At 43.0% G+C, this 24,285-nt stretch overlaps 1 protein-coding gene across 1 annotated transcript in view; it reads right to left on the bottom strand.

Annotated features, from left to right (window-relative positions):
* Positions 1 to 24,285, bottom strand: part of Gxylt2 (glucoside xylosyltransferase 2) — a 115,499-nt gene that overhangs the window by 26,389 nt on the left and 64,825 nt on the right. The window contains exon 4 of the mRNA XM_004651507.3: positions 1,381 to 1,632. Coding sequence (XP_004651564.2) covers positions 1,381 to 1,632 — 252 coding nt within the window. The remainder of the gene's footprint in view (positions 1 to 1,380; positions 1,633 to 24,285) is intronic.

Genomic DNA, 24,285 nt, shown 5'->3' on the forward strand with positions numbered 1-24,285 from the left:
CTCAGGAATCTGAGTAGGAAGATTGCCATGACTTCAAGGTCAACCTGGACTACAGAATGAATTCCAGGTCTGCCTCAGCTAGATTGAGACCATGGCTGAACAAACAAAAACAAGGGGCTGGAGAGATTTCTCAATGGTTAAGGTACTTGCCTACAAAGGCTAAGCACCTGGGTTCAATTTCCCAGTACCCACATAAAGCCATATATACAAGGTGGTGCATGCATCTGGAGTTCATTTGCAGTGGCTAGAGGCCCTGGTGTGCCCATTCTCTCTCTAAAAACAAACAAAACATCTCTCTACTCCCCCCCCCTTTAATTCTTATTTGTGAAGTAACAGAATATAGATTACAGACTATATAGCATTTTAGGTAGACAAAAATATCTTTCTTTGCCTCATTCAATTAATTTGGAGACAGGGGCTTGCTATGTAGCCCGGGCTGGCCTCCTACCCAGGATCCTCCTGCCTTTGTCTCCAAAGTGGTGGGATTACAGGTGTGTACCATCACACCCTATTTCTTTCCTTGTTTTAGAATTAGTTACTGTTAAACTGAAGTATCACATTTATATATTGCTTACTCAATCAGTATATTAAGACAAAAAAATTAAGAAGTAAAAGGATTTCTTCTTCTACCCTCCTTGAAATCCATTCTGAATTGCTGCAGAATCATATACAATGTACAATTAAAGGTCTCATAGGTATGCTTCTGGAAATTTCTAAGGCATTAAAGTATATATACTTTAGTATAACTATAGTTTAATGTTATGCTTGCAGCACGTAAGCTTTTCTCACTTAATGTTTTTAGGGATTTTATTGTCTTGTTTATAGATTAACCTATTCTTTTTTGTTTTCTACTGTTTTGGCATGCTGTGGACTGAACCCAGGGCCTATGCATGCAAGACAAGTGTTCTACCACTGAGCTGCACTCCAGCCATGATGAGCTTTTTCTTCTTAATATGAGGACAATTTTGTGTGTGGAGGGGTCTGGTTCTCTACAGATATTCATTTTGGCTCTTTCTAGTTCTCTGCTAGGAGGAAAGAGGAGACCATGAACAGTCATGCACACATATTTCTGTACTTGTCAATATATCTTTAGAGGAAGCCTAAGAAACTGCATGGTTTTTGATATACTCAGAAGTCAAACACTGTGGAATTCAGAAACACCAGGTAGTATATCTGAATGGTAATTCTGTGGAAGCTCATATTTCATAGCCATGTGGGCTTTTCCTGAACAAACCTTGCTTAACTCTCTTCTGGGTCTTTCTAGCTTCCTCCACAGACACCTTCTGTATTTTCCAAACCAGCATATCTACACTCCAGGCAGGTTCCTTGCAAAGACTAACTCCCAATCTTTAAACAAGGAATCTTAAAGCACTTTCTTACCTTGAACTGGGCACTTCTGATTCGTGTTAAATTCATTAGCATGACTCCCGAATTAACCCCTGCAGAGCCATAGAAAGGATGCCTGGCAAAGCGGCTGTACCAGCCAGTCTTGGGGATTTCATGCTCTGGGGCCATGGCAGCAAGCTGGGTAGAGTTAAACTGCCTCAGAAGCTTCCAGATGTCATCCACAGGCCTCAGAAAGAGAACGTCAGTGTCCACATAAAGTAGTGAGTCCACATCCTTTAAAATCACCTTTGAGTGTAAGGGCCAGGGAAGGGAGAGTAGAGAAAAAATAAAAACAGGTCAGAAACAACAGAAGTATATTAACAGAAAAACAACACTGCCAATTTTCATCAATTAGTGCAGAATTCTTCAAAAAGAGCCATTTATAGTTCCCATCCCTCCTTTCTCCTTTCACTTGAAGAATAAATGTCAATAAAGTGTGGAGGCTTAGGGGCTGGGGAGATGGCTCAGCAGTTAAAGGTGCTTGTTTGCAAGCCTGCCACTCTGGGTTCATTTCCCCAGTACTCACATAAAGCCAGATGTACAAAGTGTCTAGAGTCCATTTACAATGGCATGAGGCCCCGGTGAGCCCCCATTTCTCTACCCTTGCAAATAAATAAATAAAATAAAAATATAGAAAAATAGAGTGGAGTCTTAAAAGAAGATAAACCTTGATCCACACTGGCCCAACTCTACAAAATTGGACTAGAATTGACAAGGGGTCACACTTAAGAAGGGATGAAAATGAAAACAACCAAACTTGGCGGCAGTGGTGACGGCTTCTTCTTCTCCTTCTCCTTCTCCTTCTCCTTCTCCTTCCTCCTCCTCCTCCTCCTCTTCTTCTTCTTCTTTTCCTTCTCCTTCTCCTTCTTCTTTTATGAGGTAGGGTCTCACTCTAGCCCACGCTGACTGGATGGAATTCACTATGCAGTCTTAAGCTGGCCTCTAACTCACAGCGATCCTCCTACCTTGACCTCCTGGGATTAAAAGCTTACACTACCATGCCTGACCACTGGTTCTTTGTTCTTCCATTCCCCAAGAAAACCTATCTGAGAAAGAAAGGCTCAATTCTTTCTTGGACTAGCTATGTACTATAGAACATCTTGGTTATCCTAAAGATTTTGTTACAAGAAACACAGCCACAGTGAAAAGCATTTTCTTAATTCATTTCAAATATACCAGGATACAAAAATATACTTAGTACAATATAATCACTGAGACCCTCAACACATGCATTTGTAAACTTGGTAATGTCAAACTCTCTCCCTAGAAGATAATCCATAGGAAATTTCCCTTGTTACTGTAAGGGAGTCTCTCACCATCACTCACATTGTAAGGAAGTCTCACCATCACTTTCATTGTGTGGGTGTCTCTTACCATCATTCTCAGCAGCACAATGGAATGGCCAGGTTTTAGTCTTGTCGGAGGAGGAGGAGACTCAGAAGGTGTTAGGTGCTGAGGTTTACAGTTTTCTTGGATTTAAGACTATTTGTAATTGATGGGAGAGGGAAAAGGAGGCAGAGAGAGAGAAGAGAGACAAAGGGGTGCATTTACCACAGAGGAGAGAGAAAGGGAGCTTAGGGGATTGCATTCACCTATAGCAGGCGATCCAAAGAGTGGGTCAGGGCTCTGGAGTGGGTTTTGTGGGGAGAAAAACTTTTCACTGAGGGAGGGCCTTAGATGGTAAGCAGAGATGCGGCTTAGGGGAAGGTAAACTTCCCTCTTTTTGGCCCAGAGATACACCTAATTATCATATGAGGAGGAAGTCCCAAATTCCCAAGGTTAACAGGGCAAACTTGGTAGGGGAGAAAGGGGGGGGGGGAATCAGTAGAGAGCTCTGAGATTCTAACAGAGGGCACTAGCCTAACAACTCATTTTAGTTATTTTCTTGCCAGCCTTGTCTGCTGGGCTAGCCTGGGCTCTAGCTCTGTGGCACAAAATGGCACAAGGCCTACAGACAAACATTATGGGCCACCTCCATGAGCTCTGGCTCAGAACCCGATCCTCCTTGGTGGAGACCTTCTAAACATTATCTCTCCAGACCATGCCCAACCTCTTTTGTGGTCAGGTTTGATTCTGCAGATATACTTTTAGAAACCTGTGACTCTCCACTTACAGGAAATGTTATGGTTTCAATGTGTTTCTTCCCTTCCAAAACTCTTGTGGCAATTTGGTTCCTAATGTCACAATGTCGAGTGGTGACAGGACTTAAAAAAATAATTTTATTTATATATTTGCAAGCAAAGAGAGAAGAGAGACAGAGAGAATTCATGTGTCAGAGCCTCCAGCTGCTGCAAATGAACTCCAAATGTGTGTACCACTTTGTGCATCTGGCTTTATGTGAGTGCTGGAGAATGGAACCCAGGTGATTAGGCTTTGCAGACAAGCACTTTAACTGCTGAGCCATCTGTAGCCCTGTGGTAGGGCTTTTATGAGCTGATTTAATCATTAAGAGAGATTAAAGCCATGGGGCCAGAGAGATTGTTCAGTGGTTAAAGACAGTGCTTGAAAAGTCTGCAGGCCTGGTTTTGATTCCCAAGTACCTACATAAAGCCAGATGCACAAAGTGGTCCATGTGTCTGGAGTTTGTTTGCAGGGGCATGCGGCAGTGGTGTGCCTGTATGGTCCCCTGCCCATCTCAAGATAAAAATATTTTTCCAAGGTAGAGATTCAAACCTTTCTTGGGCTGGAGATGTGCCTCAGTTGGTAGAGTGCTGGCCTAACATGTATGAAGGCCTGGGTTTGAGAGGGAGTCAGGTAGCTTTGTTAGGTACTTTAGGGTGACTGGGCCCCAAAAGTAAAGGCAGGAATGTCTGCCCTGGACACCTTCACTTTGCTGGAGATCAAAGGATGATCAGACTTGTTATCTCTTATCTAAAGGAGTTCCCTAGATCTGTTTTTCTACAAACAATTTGAGTCCCTCCTGGGAGGGAGGTCCTCTTTCCTAGAATTTAAATATAATCATGACATTGTGTTTGGTCAGTCTCAGCCCCTAAAACTTGCTGTCATGGCTGGCCTCTTCCTGAGTCAGCCCCTAGACCAATCAGCTCACTCTGGCTCACCTGAGGCAGAAGGTAAACCCCACCACAATAAGGTTATAAATATTGTGCCAGGGGACAAGCTCTCTCTTGTCTGACTCCTGATCTTTGAGGTTCTTGTAGGCTTCCCCTCCCCTTACTCCCATAAGGCAGGAGCTCTCTGTACTTTCTTCTCTTAATCTAATTAACTCTCTCTAAACCTTACCCTCTGGTTTACGATTTCAATCATTTATATTCTGTTCTTTTGGGTTTTTTGAGGTAGGGTCTCACTCTAGCCCAGGCTGACCTGGAATTCACTATGTAGTTTCAGGGTGGCCTTGAACTCATAGTAATCCTCCTACCTCTGCCTTCTGAGTGCTGGGATTAAAGGCGTGCACCACCACACCCAGCTTAATCACTTATATTAAGACAAGAATCTGGGGTACTCTCAATTTGTTTGTGCATTGGTGTATTGGTGTACAAGGAACCCCCAAACTCCCATTTCAGGCTCATTCCCCAGTACTGCATAAACCAGGTGTGGTGGTGCATGTCTGTCCTTTCAATATTTAGGAGATGGAAGCAGGAGTTATTAGGAGCCCAAGGTCATTCATTCTCAGTTATATAACAAGTTCAAGGCCAGCCTGGACCACATGAGACCATGCCTTGAGAATAAAAAAAGAAGTGTGTGTGTTTGGGGTGGGTGGAATAAAAGTCACTCTGGAGAGCCAATGATGAGAAAGCAAGCCATCCTTGGGTTTTGTTTCTTCTTCACACTATCTCCAGATCTGTAAGCCAGAATAAACCTCTGTTCTTTTTTAAAATATTTATTTATTTATTTGTGAGAGAAACAGACAGATGACAGACAGAGCAAAGGTGCACCAGGGTCTCTTGCCGTCGTAAACGAACTGCAGATGCATGTGCACCAGGCTTTTCATAGGTACTGGAAGACAGAACCAGAGCCAGTAGGCTTTGTAAGCAAGCTCCTTTAACCATGGAGCCATCTCTCCAGCCCTCTTTTTTTTCAAGGTAAAGTCTCGCTCTAGCCCAGGCTGACCTGGAATTCATTCTGTAGTCCCAGGCTGGCTTTGAACTCATAGCAATCCTTCTATCTCTGCCTTCCAAGTGCTAGGATTAAAGGTGTGCACCACCACACCTGGCCCAGATCACAGTTGGTTTTTTTAAAAATATGAAACATTCACATAAACATCACAGGGGCTGCTTTCTTGTAGACTGCATTGTATGAGAAAACTATGTGCCAGTGCTTAGCAACAGGCATCTTTAGTTTGCTCTGGCTAACAAACATGTACGGAAGGTCTCCTCGGCTAGATATTCCTAGTACTGACCCAAAATGACAAATGCCTCTGCCCTTAGGAGGGTGTCAGAAGATAAACCAGAGAACCCTGGATTAAAGAGTATATGAGCACATGGAAGATGGAAAACAAAGCAGGAGTTCCACACATGGGGATTTGTGCATGCGTGTGTGTGTGTGTGTGTGTGTGTGTATGTGCACATATGTATGTATTTGACTCAGGCTGTCATTGTGTAGCCCAAGGTGGCTTGGGAGTCACAACCCTCATGCCTGTGCCTCCTCTGTGCTGAGATAACGTGTCCACCTTCAGTCTGGCTGCCTGAGGTGAGAGCCACTGGTAGCTCTTAACTGAGGGGCGCCTTTACAGTGTGGGATTACTCTGTTGCAAACAGACTTGGGGATCACAGAGAAAGCAGCGGGACTGGTGAGGGGAAGCATGTGAGGGTCAACTGGGCCTGGTAGCAACAACCCAAGAAGTGGTCAAACCCTAAGCACGGCGTTTAGACAGAACCCATATGTAGGTATCACATTTACTTTCTTGTTGCTCGTAAAAAACACCCAACCCGAAGCAGTTGGTGCAAGGACAGGTTTGTTTCAGCTTGCAGTCTCGAGGGGAAGTTTCACCATGGCAGAGAAAAGCATGGCAGAGCCGAGGCTGGACATCACATCTTGTCACATATTTGAATGGAAGTAATCCCAAGTGCCAGGCTTGGAGCTGGGCTAATAAACCTCGGGGTCCACCTCCTCCAGCAAGGCTCCACTGGCTGGGGCCTGAGTAAGGGACTTAATCACAAACACATGAAGCTTTGGGAGACTTTATATTCAAACTACCACACAGGCTTCCTAATGGATTAGTGGCAGAAATTGAGAACAAAAGAGAAAAATCAAGGACAGTCCCAAGGATTTTCACCCAAGCAACAGAATAATGGTGCTGCCATCAACTGAGATTGCGTCTGACCTGTGTGTCTCCAGAGTCCCTTGCCAGGCCCTTGGAGGCAGTGGAGTTGGCAGGTGTCAAAGCCAAGCTTCCTTCTTCCTACTGTGGTGCCTTCTCGGAATTGAAGCGGCCCATGGGAAGGGGCGCACTGACAGTGAACTTCTGGGGCCATGCTCACACAGCCTCGCTCTCAACCTCAATGGGGTCACCCAGTTAAATTGAGTACTGAGATACGTGGCATGCTCATTTTGGTAAGTAGATTGTATGTGGAAAAAGAAACACACACTGGCGCATCTCAGAGACATGGGAGAAGACCCCGCTGAAGGACGGTGGGTGTGGTAAGTCCTGGCAGCGTGTGCCGCTCACCCTGTGACAGCTCAGCCTTCATAGTGTGAACAGTGAGAGCCATAATCACCCAGCGAGTGCAGAACACACGGGTACTCACACGGTGGCTGAGGAAGTACCCAGAACATGAAGTTTTGTTAGTGAGAGGTCTGAGATGTCAAGTGTGGTTTACCAACTGCATCAGTGTCCACCACATAAAGCCTTTTATGTCATCAGAGTCAAGTGGGAAAGAAATGAAGCTTATTGCCCTCTCTGGAGAAAAGCATACCAGGCCTTCTTACTATTTATCTGTAAAACAAAAGAAAAATCATTCTGTCTCTAATATTGTACCTCTAGAGTCCAATTGTGTGGCATTATTGCTGGTGTTCATTTGAAGAGGATCACTGTTGGCTAAGCTACAATGGGAAGAGTAGTATTTACTGAAAAGATATTAAAGTAGCTACTTGAGTTTCCCTGTGGAAATTAATCAATACTGGGAATAAAGTCTTTCTTTTCTTATAGGAAGGGGTGCCCACAAAGGCCATGTGTACCCGGTGCTGTGGGCTGGATCTTCCCGCTGTGCCCCACCAACTGCCCCAGCCTGGGCAGCCATCTCCATTGACAAGTGTGGGCCAGAGGCTGGTTGTCAGGGACTCACCAACTCACCTTCAGTTGAGTTCATTTTGCTCTGATTCCTGGACGGGTTTTCAGAATATGCCCGGGAACAAATGTGGGGGTTGGATTCTGGCTGCCAATGTTCAAATTCCATTCGCATGGCTAACTGACTTAGGCACACTGCTGGAGCCTTCTGAGCCTCAGCTTCCTCCTGGAATGCATGAGAGGGCACACCCATCTCACGATGCTGCTGGGCAACTTCATGGCACCACGAGTGTCAAGCCTGTTATGCACAGCGAGCCAGGACTTGAGCAAATGCTGGGAGACGTTACTAAGTCTCCTAATTTTGTGAGGAGTAGTGTTCTTGATTCCCATCCCAAATGTTGTAGTCAGCTTCATTTTGCTGTCAGAAAACACCTGACCAACAGCAACTTATGGAAGGAAAGGGTTTATTTTGTTCAGGTTCAAGGGGAAGCTCCATGAAGGCAGGTGAAACAAGGACATGAACAGAGGGTGGACATCACCTCTTGGCCAACACCAGGTGAACCACAGCAGCATAAGAATGTGCCAAACACTGGCAAGGGGAAGCTGGCTAAAACACCCATAAGATTTCCCACCAAAATACACTGCTTCCAGAAAGTTCCAATTCCCAAATTGCTACCAGCTGGATTTATGGGGGACACCTGAATCAAATCACCACATTCTGCCCCGGCCCTCATAAACTGTTAACTGTCCACGATGTAAAATACAATGCATTCAGCCCAACTTTAAAATTCCCCAGTTTTTATCAATTCCAGTAATGTTCAAACATCCCCATAGTCCAAGGTCTTTTAACTGAACCATAATACCAAAAATCCATAATGGCACAGAGTAAATAGTCATACTGCAAAAGATGGCACTGGACAGAGGAAAGAAATATTGAGTCAATACAAAATTTAAAGCAAACAAGACAGACATCAAAATCTGTAGCTTCAAGTCTGACAACTCTAACCAGTGACAAGTCTCCAAGTCTAGTGATTCTAAACAGTGACAAGTCTCTGGAATTTAATTCCGCCCCTCCTGCTAGGCTACTCACCATCCCTGAACACTTCATCTGGTGGCAGCAGCTCTCCCTGGCAGCCATCCCGTAGTCCTGGCCTCTCCCCTGGGTCTCTACTATAACCCATAGTTCATCCTTATGGCTCCATCGAGCCTCCATGCAGATAATCCAACAAGCCTGATTCACACTGCCCATAGCCATTTCCAAAAAACAAAACCTTGGTGCAAATTCAATGACTCACTGTTTCCTACATTTGATATACTCCTCAGTGCCAGGCGTGCTGCCAGCGTGTTAATTCAGGGGGGGGGGGTGGCGGCTATAAAGCAGACTTTGAAGAACAGGACACCCTTCAGCATTCAGGACCCTTCAAAAGAGTCTGCATTCTTCCTGCTGACCCAGTGCAGGTCAGCTGGCCCAATCTCAAAAGTTGTAATTTGTTACAATTGTATCTAAAGGGACAGCAGTTTCAGACCAAAGATTTTAGTTCTTTTGTTTTCTATGCCATATCCTTCTGCTCATACTAGTCCATTTCTACGCAATGCAACCCTGCACAAGTTCTTGGAACACAGGCAGGCAGATTGCAATAAGCCCTTCACACAAACTGTTTCTAGCCCAGTCCCTACAAAGTTCTTTCTCACCCTCTTAAGGCAAAAACAACGTAGTCCATAACCCTTACTGCATTCAGGTCTTTAAACTCTAATCAGAATGATCCATCAAGCTATACTTACAGCACTGAAAAGCACCTCTTAGGCTAACGTTGAAAATCTTTTCACTTTCCTCTGGCAAATCAGTTAGAAAAGGCCAAAGCTACAGAATCATTTTCTAGCAATAACGACCCCCTTGTCTGGTACCAATTTTACTGCTGTAGCCAGCTCCCGTGTTGCTGTCAGAAAACAACCTGACAAGAGCAAGAGCAGCTTGTGGGAAGAAAGGATTGATTTTTGCTTACAGACTCAAGGGGAAGCTGCATGATGGCAGGGGGAAATGATGGCATGGCATGGCATGAGCAGAGGGTGGGCATCACCTCCTGGTCAACATCAGGTGGACAGCAGCAGCAGAGGAGTGTGCCAAATACTAGCAAGGGTAAACTGACTATTAACACCCATAAGCCCACCCCCAACAATACACTGCCTCAGGAGGCTCCAATTCCCAAATTGCCACCAACTGGGGACCTATCATTCATAACACATAAGTTTATGGGGGACACCTGAACAAACCACAACATCAGGTAACAACCAACGACTGCTCACAATAGTAGTGGTAAAAAAAAAAAAATAAATAAAGAGAGAAAAAAAAAAGAGAGAGAGAGAGAGAGACATATTGGGGAGGGAGGGCATTACCATGAGATATTTTTTATAATCATGGAAAATGTTAATAAAAATTGAGAAAAAAAAGAGACATATCAGGTTGAATATAGTGATTCAGCCTGGTAATTCTAGCTGTTGAATGGGGAGGCAGGAGAATCACCTGTTCTATACCAGCCTGAAGTGCAAAGTGAGATCCTGTTTAAACAAAAAGTACTAGGACTGGGGAGATGGCTCAGTGATTAAAGGTACTTGCTTGCAAAGCTTCATAGGCTGGGTTTGATTCCCTAGAACCCTTGAAAAGCCAGATGCACAAAGTGATACATATATCTGAAGTTAAGTTGCAGTGGTAGGAGGTCCTTGTGTGCCCATTCTCTCTCCCCTACGTAAATAAGCAAATAAAAATACTTTGAAAACCACGGAATATGAATAGGCATATGGAGGATATGATGGAATCAATGGGTGGGTTAACCAAACCTAAATATATATGAGGAAGCCATAGGGAACCCACTTCTGTATAAGCCAATTAAAAAATATATAATAATGAAAAGTTTGAATGGAGATAGCCTCAGTGAGCAAATGATGTTTTTCCCAGAAGCAATAGGTTATTAAACAAAAATCCAGGCTGGAAATAATTCCTTGCACTCTCTCTGGTCACAATGAGATCAAACTACAAATCAATAACAAGAAAAGCTATAGAGCATACACAAAATCATGGAAACTTAACAACTCACTACTAAATGATGAATGGATCAATAAAGAAATCAAGAAGGAAATCCAAAAATTCATAGGGTCAAATGACAGTGAGAACACAACATACCAAAACCTTTGGGACACAATGAAGGCAGTTCTAAAAGGGAAATTTATAGCTTTAAGTGCCTATGTTAAGAAATTAGAAAGGTCGCAAATAAATGACCTAATGCTTTACCATAAGGCCTTGGACAAAGAAGAACAAGGCAAACCAAAAATCAGTAGATGGGAAGAAATAAAAAGATCAGGGCAGAATTTAATGAAATAGAACCCCCCTCCCAAAAAAAAAAAAAAAAAAAAAAAACAAAAAAAAAATCCAAAGACTCAATGAAACAAAGAGTTGGTTTTGGAAAGGATAAACAAGATTGATAAATCTTTAGTAAATATGACCAAAAGAAAGAGAGAAGAGACACAAATTAATAAAATTAGAGATGAAAAAGGCACAACAGATACCAGAGAAATTCAGAAAACCATAGGGACATACGATAAGAACATATACTTCACTAAGTTTGAAAATCTGAAAGAAAGGATGATTTCCTTGATTTATGTGACCTATCTAAATTAAATCAAGATGAGATTAACCACTTAAATAGACCTATAACAAGTATGGAGATCCAAGGGGTTATAAAAAATCTCCTAACTAAGCCAGGCATGGTGGCGCACGCCTTTAATCCCAGCACTCGGGAGGCAGAGGTAGGAGAATCGCCGAGAGTTTGAGGCCACCCTGAGACTACATAATGAATTCCAGGTCAGCCTGAGCCAGAGTGAGACCCTAACTCGAAAAACAAAACAAAACAAAACAAAAAAAATCTCCCAACTAAAAAAAGCCCAGGTCCAGCTGGATTCACTGGTGAATTTTACCTGACCTTCATGTAAGAACTAACACCAATGCTTCTTAAATTTTTCCATAAAATAGAAAAAGAAGGAATCCCACCAAACTCCTTCTACAAAGCCAGCATCACCCTGACACCAAAACAAGGGATAGAACAAAAAAAGAAAATTACAGACAAATGTCCCTCATGAACATAGATGAAAAATTCTCAACAAAATATTGACAAACAGAATATAACAGAATATATCAGAAAGATTATTCACCCGGACCAAGTAGGCTTTATCCCAGAGATGGTTCAACATACACAATAAACACCTATATCCATATAGCAGGATATAAAATAAACACACAGAAATCAGTAGCCTTCCTATATGCTAGCAACAAACACACAAAGGATGAAATCAGAGAATCACCTCCATTTGCAAATGCACCAAAAAAAAGTATCTTAGAATAAACCTAACCAAGGAAGTAAAGGATCTCTACAATGAAAACTTTAAAACACTCAAGCGAGAAATTGCAGAAGACACTAAGAAATGGAAAGACATCCCTTGTTCTTGCATCAGAAGAATCAATATTGTAAAAATGGCAATCTTACTGAAAACAATCTACAGATTTAATGCAATGCTCATCAAAATGCCAATGGCATTCTTCACACAAATAGAAAAAACAATCCAAAAATTCATTTTGAAGCATAAAAAAATCTCAAGTATATAAAACAATTTTGAGCAACAAAAATAAGGCTGGTGGTATCACCATACCTGATTTAACCTATACTACAGAGCCATAGTAACAAAAACAGCATGGTACTGGCACAAAAGCAGACATGTAGATCAATAGAACAGAACAGAGGACCCGGATCTAAGTCTGAGTAGCTATAGCCACCTGATATTCAATAAAAATGCCAAAAATACTCATTGGAGAAAAGACAGCCTCTTTAGCAAATGGTGCTGGGAAGGCTGGATATGTATCTATAGAAGGATGAAAATAGATCCTTCTCTCTCTCCGCGCACAATAATTAAGTCCAAATGGATCAAAGACATTAATATCAGACCTGAAACTCTGAAGCTCCTAGAGGAAAAAGTAGGGGAAACCATTCAACATTTTGGTCATTGGTCTTGGCAAAGACTTTCTGAATATAACCCCAATTGCTCAGGCAATAAAACCAAAGATTAACCACTGGGACCTCATGAAATTACAAAGCTTTTTTTTTTTTTTTTCAAGGTAGGATCTCACTCTAGCCCAGGCTGACCTGGAATTCACTATGTAGTCTCAGGGTGGCCTCAAACTCTCAGAGATCCTCCTACCTCTGCCTCCCGAGTACTGGGATTAAAGGCGTGTGCCACCATGCCTGGCTAAAGCTTTTGTATGGCAAAAGACACTGTGAATAGAGCAAAGAGGCAACCTATGGAATGGGAGAAAATCTTTGCCAGCTATACATCTGATAGAGGATTAATATCTAGGATATATAAAGTACTCAAAAATTAAATAATAAGAAATCAAACAACCCCATAAATAATGAGCTATGGAACTAAAAAGAGAGTTCTCAAAAGAAGAAATACAGATGGAATATAAACATCTAAAAAAAAATGTTCTACATCCCTAATCATCAGGGAAATGCAGATTAAAACTATGTTGAGATTCCATCACACACCTGTCAGATGGCTACCATCATAAAAACAAATGACCATAAATGCTGGTGAGGATGTTGAAAAAGATGAACTTTCTACAATTTGGTGGGAATCCAATCTGGTCCAGCCACTGTGGAGGTTCCAGAGACAGCTAAAAATAGATCTACCATATGACTCAGCTATACCACTCCCAGGCATATATCCTAAGGACTCATCTCACTACCTTAGAGATACTTGCTCAACCATGTTGATTGCCACTCTAATCACAATAGCTAGGAAATGGAACCAGCCTAGATGTCCTTCAACTTCAACTGATGAGTGGATAATGAGGATGTGGCACATTTACACAATGGAGTTCTACACAGTGGTAAAGAAAAATTAAATTATGAAATTTGCAGGAAAATGGATGGGTCTGGAAAGGATTATACCAAGTGAGGTAACCCAGGCCCAGAAAGAAAAACATCACATGTTCTCTCACATATGTGGATCATAGCTAAAAATGACTGGACTTTTGTGTGAGTAGGAAGAAAACTCAGTATCAGAGGCCAGTAAGCTAGAAAGGAGATATAAAGGGAATAGAAAGGGAGGGGAGGGACTTAATAGGATGGTATTGTATATATGTAAGTAGAAGAACAGATTAATGGGGGTGAAAAGGCCTGAATGAGGTCAGGGGAAGAGATTGAGTAAAGGAAAGGCAAAAGGAGCGCTAATCAAAATCTAAGAGGATATAAATAAGTCACATGGAAACTACTTTTGTGGACAATGGAACACTAAGGAGCCATAGATTGTTACTAGGAAATTTTCAGTGCCAGGGATGGGATACCTTCCAGTGAGTTGTTGGCCAGGATGCTCCCTGATGCTCCCAAACCCCACCAGGAATAGATGGTAAGCCCCTATTGCTGAATACTCCACATACTTGGGCTGAAAGGTCACTGAGAAATCCTGCTGGAGCTGAGCTGAAAACCTCTTCCATGTAAACCAGCTTACAGAAAGCTGGACAAAGCCACACTGCATGCAGTTCAATGGGAGAAAGAGAAATCACCAGTGAAGATATTCAACAGTGGACACTGCAAGCCTTAAATTTGGCCAGCCAAACCAAATGAGCCAACAGGTGCAATAGTGGCACATCTGTTATGGGGGAAATCAACCATCCTCTAAATCTATGGAAGGGAATACATCCCTGATACTGAAAACCTACAACAGGGGTAATCATGAGCCTACAAGTATAATGTCTGCTGCTGTCTGGATAAATGTATATACTATGCTCATAACAACCCAGTTAGTAGTTCTCTTAATGTTCATACCCATGTATTAATGCTTAATGCTACCCTCACTTTTGGTTAGAGAAGCTTCTCTTTTCAGAAGGCAGTGACCTTGGGATGACTCAGAAGGCACAATTGTGCTGAGAAGAAGTGACAGGAAGGTGCTAGCACTGAAATATCTCAGTTACACCTTCCAATGCTCAGGGTCCATTGTGAAAGAGGTGATGAAAAGAATGTAAGAGCCAAAGGAAGGGTAGGGCTGCTTACAATGCTATCTTCCAGACATAAAATGGCCTGGATATCCATGACCTCACAGTGCCTGACACTACCTACACAAGACCATCATAATAGGAGGAAAAGATCATGACATCAAAATAAAAGAGAGACTGATTGAGAGAGGGAGGGGGATATGATGGAGAGTGGAGCTTCAAAGGGGAAAGTGGGTGAGGGAGGGAATTACCATGGGATATTGTTTACAATCATGGAAGTTGTCAATAAAAAAAAATTCCAGGCTGGAGAGATTGCTTAGTGGTTAAGGTGCTTGCCTGCAAAGCCAAAGGACTCATGTTCAACTCTCCAGATCCCACATAAACCACATCCACAAAAGGTGAGGCAAGCACACAGGCACACATGCCCACTAGGTGGCACAAGTGTCTACAGTTAGATTAGAGTAGCTGAGGCCCTGCTGTGTCAATTCTCTCTCTCTCACTGGGGGGTGCATATAATGATTATAGACCCTTTGTTTCCTAGTCATGTGGTAGGAAGTTTGCTCCACCACTCAAGTCTGTCATGATGGGAAATCTTGTCAGAGGCCGAAGTGATGGGCCAGGCTAATCTTGGACCAGAGTTTAGTCTCCAAAATCTTGAGCTAAAGCAAAAATTTTGTTTTTATATGTCAATTAAAAAAACATTTTATTTATTTATCTGAGAAAGAGGGAGAGAGAGATTGAGAGAGAGAGAATGAATGAGCGAATATGAGAATGGGCATGCCAGGGCCTCCAGCCACTGCAAATGAACTCCAAACACATATGCTACCTAGTGAATCTGGCTTACGTGGGTACTGGGGAATTGAACCTGGGTCCTTAGGCTTTGCAGGTAAATGCCTTAACTGCTAAGCCATCTCTCCAGCCCTAACTGAAAAGTATTTTGCTATAGTGACTGAAATCTGACCATTACATCTTTCAAGTACTTCTAAAGTACCCTCAAAACTAAGGAGATGGAAAATGAGCCAGAACCGGAGACAGAAAAAACAAAAGCACACAAGAAAGCTGTCTAGAAGCAAGCAGAGCTGCTTTCCAGGGGGGACCCTTTTGGAAATGAGGATTAAGAGCAAGGAATATTTAAAGATAGTAGAATAGTAGGCAGATATGGGACAAAGAAAAGGACAGGAGGAGGAAGTTCTCCTGTCTTGCTAAGTAAAGGCACATATATGAAAAACAGAGACTTGAATATTGCTAAAATAAAATGACTGATCTATAGAGAACCAAAAAGTCACAGCTATGACAGATACTCAGGTTGTAAGTAAACAAGTGAGCTCTCAGGGGTAAGGAGCCCCGTTTCCACTTGGAAAGATGAAAATGCTCTGGAGATGATGGCAGTCATGTTGATACCACAGAACTCTTTGCCAAGAAGTGGTGAAAAGTGTTACATGTTAAGTAGTGTACATTTTGCCACAATAAAAGAGGAACAAAAAATATATAGACATTGTTTTTCTTTTCAACTAAAGTTTCTTTATACACATGTACTCTGAGGAGTTATTCTAAGATGACATTTAATTTCCATAATGATGACAGGTATATCAGTCACTTTCTCATTGCTAGGACAAAATGCCCAGGCAGAAGCATGTTCAGGAAGAAAACTTTTATTTTTGGCGTACAGTTTCAAGAAGCCCGTCATGCTGGGGAAGCATGGCAGGAGCAGGATGCCAGAGTCACACCGTCACATCCACAGGGAGGGAAGCAGAAAGTGATACCTGCTGAATACCCAGCCAGATTTCTCCTTTTTTTTTTACATAATCTGAGAACCCAGCCCATGGTTGGCACCACTTACAGTTAAGGGGAGTCCTTCCACTTCAACTAATCTGGTCGAGAAAATCTCTCATGTCCAGACATGCCCAGAGTTGATAATCTCTCACAGGAGATCCTAGGTTCTGGCAAGTTGACAATCAACAAAAACCATCATAGCAGGTCCTTGCTCTCTGTCTCCCTTCTCCCATATGAAGCATCAGTCCTTCTTGGCGCACACACGCCTCCAGATGTGTCTCAGTGGGCACAGACCACCCTTGCCAAAACAGGTACAGGCACAGCCTTTGTGATCTGGCTTCTCGATCATGGCTTTCTCCTGGGTGAGGGTCCTGGGGTGTGGTGGTTTGATTCAGGTGTCCCCCATAAACTTAGGTGTTGGGAATGCTAGCTCCCCAGCTGATGGATATTTGGGAATTAATGCCTCCTGGAGGGAGTGTATCGTTTGGGGCGGGCTTATGGGCTTTATAGCCAGTTTCCCCATGCCAGTGTTTGGCACACCCTCCTGTTGCTGTGGTCCACCTTATGTTGGCCAGAAGGTAATGTCCACTCTCTGCTCATGCCATCGTTTTCCCCTGCCATCGTGGAGCTTCCCCTCGAGCCTGTAAGCCAAAATAAATCTCTTTTTCCCAGAAGCTGCTCTTGGTTGGGTGATTTCTACCAGCAATGTGAACCAGACTGCAACATGGGGAAATGTCCACCTTTTCTCAACACAGAAGGATAATCTGGATACAGCAGTGCTTTGAGGATGGCTGGGGTGGGCTGTTACAGACAATACTTATTGAGCAAAGGCTGAGAGACAGAAGGATATATATATATATATATATATATATATATATATACATATATGTGTGTGTGTGTATATATATATATACACATACACATATACATTCACATACATGTATGCATATATATACATATATGGCTATATGTATATATTTCCTGGTTGGGAAGATGGCTTTGCAGGGGAAAAGCACACTGTGGAAGCATGAAGCTCTGAGTCCAGATCCTCAGAACGACATAAAGCCATCCATGGCAGTGTGAGCATCTGTAATCCTAGTGTTTCTATGGCAAGATGGGAGGCAGGGACAGGAGGATCCCTGAAGCTCAGGACTAGCTAGCCTGTATGCAACAGCAAACAACAGAGAGATGCTGCCGCAGGAAGGTGAGGACCGACATTTCAGGTTGCCCTCTGACCTACATATATGCCATATACGACCTACATGCCATGGCACATGTGCACACACACAAGATTTTGTTTTGTTTTGTTTTTTGAGGTAGGGTTTCACTTTAGCTCAGGCTGACCTGGAATTTACTATGTAATCTCAGGGTGGCCTCGAAGTCATGGCAATCCTCCTAGCTCTGCCTCCCAAGTGCTGAGATTAAAGGTGCACACACACAAGATTTTAAAAAATATTGTTTAAACATTTATTTTATTTATTTGAGAGAAAGAAAGAGGCAGACAGAGAAAAAGAGAATAGACATGCCAGGGCCTCCAGACTCTGCAAATGAACTCCAACTCCAGATGCATGTGCCACCTGGTACATCGGCTTATATGGGTCCTGGGGAATCAAATCTGGGTCCTTTGGCTTTGCAGGCAAGTGCATTAGCCACTAAGCCATCCCTCCAGCCCCACACAAGATTTTTTTTTAATTTTTTAAAAAATTTATTTATTTAAGAGCTACAGACATAGAGAGAAAGATAGAGGGAGAGCGAGAGAATGGGCACACCAGGGCTTCCAGACTCTGCAAATGAACTCCAGACACGTGCGCCCCCTTGTGCATCTGGCTAACGTGGGTCCTGGGGAACCGAGCCTCGAACTGGGGTCCTAAGGCTTCACAGGCAAGCGCTTAACCGCTAAGCCATCTCTCCAGCCCCACAGAAGATTTTTTTTTTAATTTATTTATTTGAGAGCGACAGACACAGAGAGAAAGGCAGATAGAGGGAGAGAGAGAGAATGGGCGTGCCAGGGCTTCCAGCCTCTGCAAACGAACTCCAGACGCGTGCGCCCCCTTGTGCATCTGGCTAACGTGGGACCTGGGGAACCGAGCCTCGAACCGGGGTCCTTAGGCTTCACAGGCAAGCACTTAACCGCTACGCCATCTCTCCAGCCCCCACAGAAGATTTTTAAAAAGATATTTCCACTGGTGGCTGGCAATCTCTGTAAGAACTCCTCTAGTGTGCAAAGATTAAAACCTGAAAGGTACAAAACTATGGTTAAAAAGGACAATAGCCTAACACTTGAGTGTAAAGAATGATTCCATAACATCATTAGGTAAGATGCTGCTCTGATTGAACAATTATACTAATTGTAACCACTTGTACAGCACTTACGTGCCTGGTACCCTTCAATTAGCTATCTCATAATAATGGGGGGAAAGAAATACAGATATCATTATTAATTTTTTCAACTTAAAGGTTTGCTTTGGGCTGGAAGGATTGCTTAGTGGTTAAGGCATTTGCCTGCAAGGCCAAAGGACCCAGGTTCGATTCCCCAGGACCCACATTGGCCAGATGCACAAGGTGGTGCATGTATCTGGAGTTTGTTTGAAGTGGCTGGAGGCCCTGGTGCACCCATTCTCTCTCTCTCTGTCAAACAAATAAATACACACAGTACACGCTGACCCAGGGCTCTTTCATATTTTGATTGGGGAGCAGGGAGACTGTAGACTTGCAGCTTAGGCACGTCTATTTGTACCGACTAGTGTTTTCAGCTGGCAGGGGGGTGCACCAGTCCTCATGCCACCTCCCCAGTATCAGCTTCTCCCATAAGAGTCAGGAACAGCTACGCTGTCCTTGTGTGCTCTGCAAGGTCCATCTCTGGTCACTCCCATTCATTCACAGTGGCTCCTGGGCTCTCATCAAATGCCTACAATTTGAAACTTATCTGTATTGTTAAAAAAGTGAACATATCTTGATTTTCTGGCACCACAAGGCACTTCAGACTCCTCTTACATTTGCTACTCTCAGCCAGTTTTCCAAGGAGCCCTGGCTGTCCTCTTGGAGGACAGACTCCAAAGCCAGAAGCAGCAGGGTACTGCTTTCCACTGGGCTGTCGCTGCGTCTGGCCTCTCCATAGGGAGTACGTGCATATGTACAAATCCACATTCACATACCTGCTTTTCCCATCTATCAGCACACACACACATGTATTTGAAAGCATGAGTACCATGCTGATTCTGGTCTCAGGAACCTGTGTATGTGTGTTTTTGAGAAATAATTTTTATTTATTTATTTTCTTCTGGTTTTTCAATGAAAGGTCTCACTCTAGCTCAGGCTGACCTGGAATTCACTATGGAGTCTCAGCGTGGCCTTGAACTCTTGGCAATCCTCCTGCCTCTGCCTCCCGAGTGCTGGGATTAAAGGCGTGAACCACCGTGCCCAGCTCAATTTTTAATTTTTGTCTGTGTGCCTGTGTCTGCTCATGTGTGTGAGTGTGGGCCCATGAGTGCCACAGGGCCTGCAGGACAGGACAACTCTTCTGGTGTACGTTCTCATCTACCACCTTGTTTTGAGGCAGGGTCTCTCCTTCACTGCGCGATTTACCAGGCTAGCTGATCCACAGGCTTCCAGGAAATTCTCTTGTCTCTGCCTCTCATCTTGCTGTCAGTGTGTTGAGATAACAAAAGCTCACCACAGCTTCCAGATTTTATGTGAGGTCTGGGGATTTCCACCGAGCCATCTCCCCAGCTCAAAATATATATGCTTTTGAAGCAGAAAGAGAATTTGGGGCTTAGAATGGAAGGATGCTGGGTTAAATTTTGAACAGATGGGTATGATCGTAATAAGTGATGCTGGAGATGTGGTAGTAGGGTGGCCAGATATTGCCTCCCAGTGACACAATATGGGGGGAAACATGGCAGATCAACCTAGCTGGAGCAGGAAATTCAGTTTGGAAGAAGGCTAACTTTTGCCTGGGAAACTAGGACAGGATGCAAAGAGCCCCGAACACCACACTTTGAAGTCTGGACTTAGTCCTCCACAGGATCAGATTCCAGAAAGTTCCTGAGCCACTTGATGAGAATGGTATTCAAAATCCAGAACTCTAGGACTGGCATGCAGGAGGGAAGGGACACAGGTGGCAGAGAGATGAGGAAACAGGTCAGTACAATACCCCTTTTACCTGTCATCCTTGCCACATTTACTTTTTATTTTTTTATTTTTAGCTTAAAAATTTTTTTTTTCTTTTCACAATTTTTATTAACATTTTCCATGATTATAAAAAGTATCCCATGGTAATACCATCCCTCCCCGTTGCACTTTCCCCTTTGAAATTCCATTCTCCATCATACACATTTGCTTTTTAAAAAATTTTATTTGAGAGAGAAAGAGTGAGAAAAAGGCAAATAGTGAGAGAAAAAGAATAGGCATGCCAAGGTTTTCAGCTGCTACAAACGAACTCTAGAAGCATGCGCCACTTGGTGCATCTGGCTTATGCAGGTCCTGGGGAAGTGAACCTGGGTCCTTTAGCTTTGCCGGCTAATGCCTTAACCACTAAGCAATCCCTCCAGCCCACATTTTACTTTTTTTTTTAAATTTTTATTAACATCTTCCATGATTATAAAAAATATCCCATGGTAATACCCCCCCCCACTTTCCCCTTTGAAATTCCATTCTCCATCACATTACCTCCCCATCTCAATCATTGTAGTTACATATATACAATACCAACCTATTAAATACCCTCCTCCCTTCCTTTCTCTTCCCTTTAACACATTTTTACTTTTTATTTATTTATTTATTTATTTTTATATTTGAGAGAGAGAGAGAAGTGGTGTGCCAGAGCCTTAGCCACTGTAATGGAACTCCAGACGTGGGCACCACCTAGTGAACATGTGTGATCTTGCGTTTGCCTCACATTGTGTGAATGGTTTGTGTGGGACCAGGAGAGTCGGACATGGGTCCTTAGGTTTTGCAGGCAAGCACCTTAACTGCTGAGACATTTCTCCAACCCTACTTTTTTGTTAATGCAAATACATCCAGACTGAGAAGGCCTGGTCTACAGAGGGCTTGTAACTCCATTACTCATTCTGGTGACTCCGAATGTCTTTGCTCATGTGAACAGGTAGCCTGCACGTATTGAGAAGAGAAGAGCACCCTAAATTCCACAATATGCAGATCCATGTAATAACAGTTCCTCAGCTGACAAAGGAAGATGCTCACTCTGAGCCAGGCATGATGGTGCAGGTTTATAACTCCAGCCCATCATGAGTTCATTCAAGGTTGGTCTGAGCTACATAGCAAGTTCAATGACAGCCTGAGTGACACAGTGAAAACCTGTGCAAAACCACCTACATACAAGGATGTAACTTCACAGTAGACCATTTTGCTTAGCATGGACAACAGAGGTTGACCCCTGGCACACACAGAAACATTCAAGTTGTTCCTTACCAGTCCTTATCCCTGCCACACCATCACTACCTGTTTCCTCTCTTCATAAATACCAACCTAACAGTGCACTGCATGACATCCCTGAATGTTCTCCATGTTTCTCTACATGCAGCACAGCCAGGAAGTCATATCTCAACTCAAAATTATCTGTTGGGGCAGGGGCTGATAGCTTAATCAGTAAAGCGCTTGCCTAGAAAGTATGGGGACCTGTCCCCAATACCTGTGCAAAATTCAGGGCATGGTGGTACACCCTTGCAATGCCAGCACTGGGTAGGTGCAGACAGTTGGATCTCTGGAGCTTACTGGCAAGACAGTCTAGACAATTGGTGAGCTACAAGCAATGACGGACCTTGCCTCAAAAAGATATGGGTAGCATACCTGAGAAATGACATCCGAGGTTGTCCTCTGTCCACTTACATACATGTGCATCTGGACAAACATTGTGACCACATGCATACACACACAAGCCAAGAAAATTACCTCTTCACAGACCTTCACTCCCATCTTTCCCCCAAAACTTTGTTTTTGTTTTCTTGAGGTAGGGTCTTGCTGTAGCCCAGGCTGACCTGGAATTCAGTATGTAGTGTCAGGGTGGATTCAAACTCATAGCAATGCTCCTACGAGTGCTGGGATTAAAGGCATGTGCCAGCATGCCTGGCACCAAACCCATTCTTTCCCCAGAATTCTTAGTCCTACCTGAAACTAACTTATAGTATACTTATTTTTTTTTTCTTGATTTGAATGCCAGTAGAAAACATTGTTAATTCAATCATATTTCTTGGGTCAGATACAATATTGTTCTGCGAATGACAACTGCTTATATAAATAAATACATATGCATGTACATATATCCACACACGAATGTGTTTACTTATGAATTTTTTAAAAAAATATATCAGAAATGGTAACCAAAATACATATTCCTACTATGCAGATTTTTCATGTTTTTTTTTCTTTTTTCTTTTTTTACTCATTATGGCACTAACATTATGTATGAATGTAGTCAGCAATTTTTTTGTTTATTTTTATTTATTTAAGAGTGACAGACAGAGAGAGAAAGAGGGAGAGAGAGCGAGAGAGGGAGAGAATGGGTGCGCCAGGGCCTCCAGCCACTGCAAACAAACTCCAGACCCATGCGCCCCCTTGTGCATCTGGCTAACGTGGGACCTGGAGAGTGGAGCCTAGAACCAGGGTCCTTAGGCTTCACAGGCAAGCACTGAACCGCTAAGCCAACTCTCCAGCCCTGAATTATTTTTTTTTTTTGAAGTAGGGTTTCATTCTAGCTTAGGCTGACCTAGAAATCACTCTGTAGTCTCAGGATGGTCTCGAACTCACGGCAATCCTTCTACCTCTGCCTTTTGAGTGCTGGGATTAAAGGCATGCGCCACCATGTCTGGGCTACCTATAAATTTTTTTTTAAAAAATCAATGAAGTCATGTTCATATTTATAATTGTCTACTTTACATATTCCCCCCCTCATTTTGTTATGTACAGAGAACCAAGAACTTTCTTTTCTTTTCTTTTCTTTTATTTTAAATTTGTCCAGTGAGAATGATAAGTTATACAGCTGGATATGTGATGAGATGTTTGTGGGAGAACACAGCACCTCTCTTTCTGGAGACTCTTTAATTTTTTTTTAAAATTTATTTATTTGAGAGCGACAGACACAGAGAGAAAGACAGATAGAGGGAGAGAGAGAGAATGGGCACACCAGGGCTTCCAGCCTCTGCAAACGAACTCCAGACGCATGCGCTCCCTTGTGCATCTGGCTAACGTGGGACCTGGGGAAGCGAGCCTCGAACTGGGGTCCTTAGGCTTCACAGGCAAGCGCTTAACCGCTAAGCCATCTCTCCAGCCCTCTTTTATTTTTTTTTAAAAAAGAACACTTTAATGGATTTTATTTTAGCTATTACTTCAATTGTAATGAGATTAACATTTAAGGGCTGGAGAGATGGCTTAGAGGTTAAGGCTTTGCCTGCAAAGCCAAAAGACCTCGTTTTAATTCTCTAGGACCCACATAAGCCAGATGCACAAGGTAGCACATGCATCTGGAGCTCATTTTCAGTGACTGGAGGCCCTGGTGCACCCATTCTCTCTCTCCCTCTCTTAATCAAAAAAAAAAAAAAAGAAATTAGAATTTAAAATGTGTTGACAAGACCATCATAAGAGGAGGAAAAGATCATGACATCAAAGTAAAAGAGAGACTGATTGAGATGGGGAGGGGGTATGATGGAGAATGGAATTTCAAAGGGGAAAGTGGTGGTGGGGGGAGGGCATTACCATGGGATTTTTTTTATAATCATGGAAAATGTTAATAAAAAATTGAGAAAAAAATGTGTTGAATGGGTGTTTACATACATTATATTTACAAAGGCCCTGAGTTTTCCTTCCAGGAGCAGTAGACTGGGGGAAGAAAAGCGCAACGTGCAGTGGTCTCTGGGGCTCACGCTGCTCTCAGGCTAGCTGTCCCCTA

Source organism: Jaculus jaculus, chromosome 14 (assembly GCF_020740685.1).
Source record: "Jaculus jaculus isolate mJacJac1 chromosome 14, mJacJac1.mat.Y.cur, whole genome shotgun sequence".
Classification (NCBI taxonomy): Eukaryota; Metazoa; Chordata; class Mammalia; order Rodentia; family Dipodidae; genus Jaculus; species Jaculus jaculus.